We start from the raw sequence: 6,274 nt of genomic DNA on the forward strand, positions 1-6,274 counted from the left end.
AAAAAAAAAAAAAAAATCAACAGGGGCATTTGAATTCTAAGTAAACAATCTTTTATACTCCAAATGGGGTTCAAATGAAATGGAGTGACTTGTTTGCATAGACTTGCTGAAATAATATTACCATCTCGTTTATCCAATTGACATTATTTTTTTGTCATGCTGTTTATTTACATATACATTGAACTTTGCACAGAAAGGCTCACTTCTGAGTGAGGGGGACTGTGACAGGCCTGAAAGCAGGATTAGGGGAACGGAGCAAGACAAAAAATGCAATTTTGGAGTCACTAATGTGTTTCTCTTCCATCACTCTTTTTTAATCCTCTCCATTTCCTTATGCAAACAGGAAGCAGATTGTATTTGGAGGCTCTTGGGGATTATCAAAGGTCCTTGAAATAGATAGTGAAAACCTTGGTATTTGCTCCCATCTCGAAAACAGCAATGTTCTGACTTGTTCCTATATCCGTTGTTAATCAAGGGCATTTCAAACAAGAGCGTCTAGCAGTTTTAATATCTTACTTGGTGGATCCCTGCTTTTGGCCTTTATCAGTAAGGCAGAAACCAACATATTTTTAGAAAACACATTAATGTCTTCATATAATTCTTTATCTAGTGTTGTATGCTTTCCAGAGCCCTGACACTAAAGCCTCTTGATAACACTTCTAGTGACAGAGTTAGTCATAGCCTGCCTGTATTATTGATGAGGATACCCAAGCTCAGAGGTTAATGACCTTTCCAAGGTCGTATAGCATAGTAGAGCAGGCAAGATTAGGATCCAGATGTTGTTTCTCTCTGAAACATTTTTGACAATACCTTTTGGGTGCTGAAGTGATGCACAGGGTCTCATATTGAAGGCATAGGCTCCAGGCCCACATTGTGTGAAGAGCATTTATCTTTGTTCTCTCAAGGGGTGGGAACATTTATCCCTGTGGAACTTAATTCTATTCTGTAACACATGGGATCTGCATTGGGGAAGGTCTATCTTGGGAGAAAATCTAAGATATAAATCAGTCTAGTTCTTCTTCAAATACTTCATCCTTACATCAGAAAATCTCATTTATTTGGGCTCTCCAAGAATAATGACAGGAACAATGCTGATAAAAATAATGCTTACCATGTAGGGTACATAGGGTCACTATAAGTCAGAGATGACTCAACAGCACATAACAACAACCATGTAGGGTGATTACTACCCACCTATCACTTTATATGCAACTTCTCATTTAATCTTGAGGGCAAATGTATGAGGAAGGTTATATTATCATGCCTATTTTACAGATGAGGAAACTGACTTGGGACATTACTGAATATGGGAGTCTGCACTTAAACTCAATGCATCTGGCTCCAGAGTCCATTCTCTAACCACTGATGCATTCTACATGCCAAGTGCTATTCACACGATATTGCCAAACCTCACAATAACTTCACAAAATAGATTGTATTAGCCCCATTTTACCAATGAGAAATGGAATCCAGGGAATTGTGTTGCCTGAGCTCTTAGAGCTAGTAAGGGACAGTTTTAGACTCAAAATGTAGGCCAACCTGAATTATTCTCTGAGTGCTGAAACACTTTGTCTATGACTATGGGGGAGTTGGCTCCACAGCAGACTCTCAGGCCTGGGTGAAAGAGGACTGTAGAGCTGGGTGAGAGGGGACTGTAGAGCCGCTTACCACATTTTTGTAGAAGTAGTACACAACCATCCGGGCCAGACGTGAGTAGCACCAGTGGCCATGCACGAGTAGTAGCTTCTTGAGATGTTTGAAGCGGGAGATGGCAAAGTCACTGGACATGACAGCCTGAGAGGAGAGAACAGGGACATTAGTAGCATCCACTGCTGCCACTACCCTAGAGATTTCCCCAGGATCATACTTTGTTCTCTGGTTTCAACTGGCCAGATCTGAATTACCCTTTGTTATATGGCAAGATAAGGCCCTAGTTTTGGTCTCCTTTGGATGGCTCCTTGGACTCTGGCACCTATCATCTCTTCTGGGAAATCTGGACCTCACTAACATCCAAGAAGATCAGGTCAGCAGGGACAGTGGTCTTCTAGCCTGGCCCTTCCTCTCCATCCATTTATCCAACAAACATTTATTGAGACCTACTATTTGCCAGACATTATTCTAGGAATGTAATGGTTAACCAGAAGTAGGAGCTTCTGTTCAAGTAATCCTCAAACCTCTGAATACCCTTCACCTCCTGAGGCAGGCCATTCATTCCATTCTCACATGAAGCTGATGGTTTGCTAGCTTTTCTTTTACATGGAGGTGAAATGTGTCTTTTGCTTTTGGGATTACCCAGAATAGGCAGAGGTCATAATATTCTTAAAAAAAAAATTTTTTTTTAAACAACTTATATTGTGGTAAAGTGTATATATATATAAAACAAAAAATTCACCATTTTAACTGTTTTTTAAGTGTACAATTCGGAGTCATTAATTATATTCACAATGTTGTGCAACCATCACCACTATCTAGTTTCAAAAATTTTTCATCATTCCAAACAGAAATAATTCTCCATTCCTTATTCTCCATAGTGCTCTTTTAAGAGGATATTTGCAATTGTACATGTTTGTTTACAAATCTTGGTATGAACCTTGGTCAAGTTATTTAACTTTTCAGAGCCTCACTTTTCCCATCTGGGGGAGAAAAAAGTCCTCTAAAATATAGGGTTTTGGTGCTTATTAAAATGAAATGAGAAAGTCTACATCAATGTTCATTGAAATATTCACAGTAGTTAAAATGTGGAAACAGATAGATGGATAAGCAAAATGTGGTATATCTATATAATGGAATATTATTCTGACATAAATAGAAATGAAATTCTGATACATGCTACCATATGCATGTAGTTGCAAAATATTATGCTGACTACTGATGTATCCACCTGTAGATTGATGTTTATTATTGACAATGCATTATTATGTATGTAAAAGTGTTTTTCTTTCTCTTTTTTTTTTAAATACATAGTCTAGTTCTTCTTCAAATTACCTTCATAGGTAACAGGCTGAATGATCAGGTATGTCTAGGCAAAAGGGAATATATCCATGACCATATATAAGTTTGGCAGACAATACTTCTACATATGTATTTGTATGTGCTATAAGGATGTCCATAGAAATAGAACTAATGGGGGCAAAGTTATGATAACTTCTTAGGCACAGTGTACCACCCTGATGGAGTGAGTTGTTGGATCTTTGGGTTCAGGACCATGGTCATGGAGGACATCAAGCTCAACTGGCATAACATACTACACAAAAACATTGTTCGACATCCTACTTTGGTGAGTAGTGAATGGGGTCTTAAAAACTTTTGACTGTTCATCTAGATGCAACAATTGGTTTCTCCTTATACAAAGCAAAAAAGAATAAAGAAAACCAAAGATGCATGGAAATAATCAGTCCAAGGGACTAGTGGAACATACAAATGAACCTCAGCCTTCATGACCCTGAGACTAGAAGAACTAAATGGTGCTGGCTACCACTGTGAACCACTTGGAAAGGGATCAGTGTGGGAGATCCTGGATAAAGTGGGAGAAATATGTGGAACAAAACTCAAAATCATAAAAGAATACCAAGCTAACTGGTCTGATAGAGACTGGTGAAACCTCTGAGACTATGGCCCCTGGTCACCCTTCAGAACTGGCATTGAACTCATTTCCATGGCTTCCAGCCAAAAAATAGACAAGCATAGAAGGTGAACATTTGCATTTACTCCTTAAAACAATCAACCATGGGAGATCAGAATGACAGTATTTGCACAGGGAAATAGCTCAGAAGGCAAGAATGCACAGGAAATAATGACATCAGGAAAAGGTAGCCACAGGATGTGGGAAAAGAGCTGTTATATATTATGGGGATTGCAATCAATGTCATGAAATAAAATGTGTCTGAACTATTGTATGGAAAATGAATTTGTTCTGTAAACTTTCACCCAAATGACAGTTAAAAAAAAGGTTAAAAATTTATGCTGAGTGAAATAATTCAGACATAAAAGAACAAATATTGTATGATCCAATTTACATGAAATATTTAGAATACACACATGGATAGAAACAAAAGTTTACTAGTGGTTTCCAGGGGCTGAGAGGAGGAAGGAATGGGAAATTATTGCTGAAGAAGCACTAAGATCCTTTTTTGGGGTGATGTAAAACTTTGGAAATAGATAGGGGTGATGGCTGCATAGCATGGTGAGTATAATTAATGTCACTGGATTGTACACTTAAAAATGGTAAAAATGGCAAACTTTTTGTTATATATATATATATATATAATAAAAAATACATTTTTTTTTTTTAAAAAAAGCAAAACATGAAAATAAATGTGAAGTTCCTACAGAATACTGCATATGGTAGATGAGCTAAAGGTAACACATAATTGTTTTGTGGCTTCTGGGTCAAAGCTCATTCATTCTCAGCGACAAATTTAGGTGACACTAAATGTCAGCACATTTAGGTGACACTAAATGTCAGCACAGGAGCTCTGGTAGCATAGTGCCTAAGGCACTTGACTGCTAACCAGAAGGCTGGCGGTTCAAACCCACCAGCCACTCCTCGGAAGGAAGGTTGGGCAATCCTACTTCCGTAGTGATACTGCCTCGGAAACCCAAGGAGGGGTTGCTATGAGTCGGGGCTGACTCGACGGCACATAACAACAACAACAACAACAAATGTCAGCACTGATGGTAAGAATACATTTGTCAATGATTCAAAATAAACAAAGAAAAAGACAAAAGAAGTCTATTTTAATGGGAAACTCAGCAGCTCAAGTTAGTATGCTGTTCTAGGCTGAATTTTGACTACATTGTTGTTGTTAGTTGCCATTAATTCAGACTCATGGTAACTCCAAGTGTGAAATGTAGAACTGTTCCATAGGGTTTTCAAGGCTATATGATCTTTCAGAAGTTCACCAGGCTTGTCTTCTGGAGCACCTTTAGGTGGGTTCAATACCCTTTGGCTAGTAGTTGAGGGCTTAACTGTTTGTTCCACCAAATAAAAGTGTACCAAGCAATTTATGGGTCAATCTAGTCATCAAGACTAAAATAGCAGTTTAAACATATTTTGAAATGTCCTTACATCCGTCACCGGTCATGGAAAGCATTGCAACTTTGGATATGGATGGAGGTTAAGTGAGGAAACGTGGAGTCAGAGGAAGGCTCATAGTTCCCTGAATGGTTGGATACTCTGGTTTTAGAATATAAACATCACCACTCTCTGTGCAAACCAGGCATCTTTTGATCTCCCTCTGTGTTCTGAAGTAAGGAGGTGGTAATGGAGGTCAAACACAGGAATGGAAGCCCCCTGATCTTGCAAAGCTCTCTGTGTGAAGGTCCTCCAGTGTGGGGAAATTCCTTAACTTTCAAACAAAAGTTGTTGTTGTTGTTGTTGTGAGCTGCCATTGAGTTGGCCCTAGACTCATGGAGAACTCATGCACAACAGAGCACAACACTGCCTTGTCCTGTGTCATCTCCAAGACTAATCATAGACTAGATGATTGTGATCCATAGCGTTTTTATTGGAGGATTTTTGGGAGTAGGTTTCCAGGCCATTTTTTCTAGTCTGCCTTAGTCTGGAAGATCTGTGGAAACCTATTCAGTATCATAGTAACCCAGAAGTCTCCAATGACAGATGGGTGGTAGCTGCATATGCGTTGAATTGGCCAGAAGTCGAGCCTGGGTCTCCTGCATGGAAGGCGAGAAGTCTACCACTCAGCCACCACTGACCTCATACCAATAAGGATAAAGAAGAGTGAAAAGAAACAAGAACAGTTGAAGGGAACAATACCTGCATGCCTTCTTGTCCTGATATCCCAATCCCAATATCAGCGGCTTGAATCATGCTCACATCATTTGCTCCATCACCTGAAAGAAGAGAGGTCATGAGGTGTCTTTATTCCTGTTCCAACTGCTCAGTTACAATTAGAATGGGTTTATTCTGACTGGCTCTAAAGGGTCTCCATTTGCACAAGACTGAATACTTTTAACATTGAACAGTCCTGAATAGTCCTGTCAGAAAAAAAATCATTGCTGCAGTATTTGGTCTGAAAGATGTCTTCTCATCTTTGGATAAGAAGCCCGACTTTTACTTTATCATTCAACAAATATTTATTGTCCTTTTTTCTGGGCACAATGTTTGATATTAGGCATACAATGATAAACAAGAGAGATTTAAGCAGTGCTTTACAGTTTTCAAACAGTTGAGAGCTCTGGTGGTATAGGGTCTAAGGCATTTAACTGCTAACCAGAAGGTTGGCAGTTCAAACTTACCAGCCACTCCTCAGAA

The 6,274-nt window shown here is 39.0% G+C and overlaps 1 protein-coding gene across 1 annotated transcript in view; it reads right to left on the reverse strand.

Annotated features, from left to right (window-relative positions):
- The window catches only part of ATP10B (ATPase phospholipid transporting 10B (putative)), a 188,388-nt gene that overhangs the window by 35,017 nt on the left and 147,097 nt on the right, over window positions 1–6,274 (reverse strand). The window contains exons 16-17 of the mRNA XM_007954247.2: window positions 5,777–5,853; window positions 1,669–1,794 (exon numbers count right to left, since the gene is read on the reverse strand). Coding sequence (XP_007952438.1) covers window positions 1,669–1,794; window positions 5,777–5,853 — 203 coding nt within the window. The remainder of the gene's footprint in view (window positions 1–1,668; window positions 1,795–5,776; window positions 5,854–6,274) is intronic.

This window comes from Orycteropus afer, unplaced genomic scaffold (genome assembly GCF_000298275.1).
Source record: "Orycteropus afer afer isolate SDZICR_OR568_19922 unplaced genomic scaffold, OryAfe1.0 scaffold00454, whole genome shotgun sequence".
Classification (NCBI taxonomy): domain Eukaryota; kingdom Metazoa; phylum Chordata; class Mammalia; order Tubulidentata; family Orycteropodidae; genus Orycteropus; species Orycteropus afer.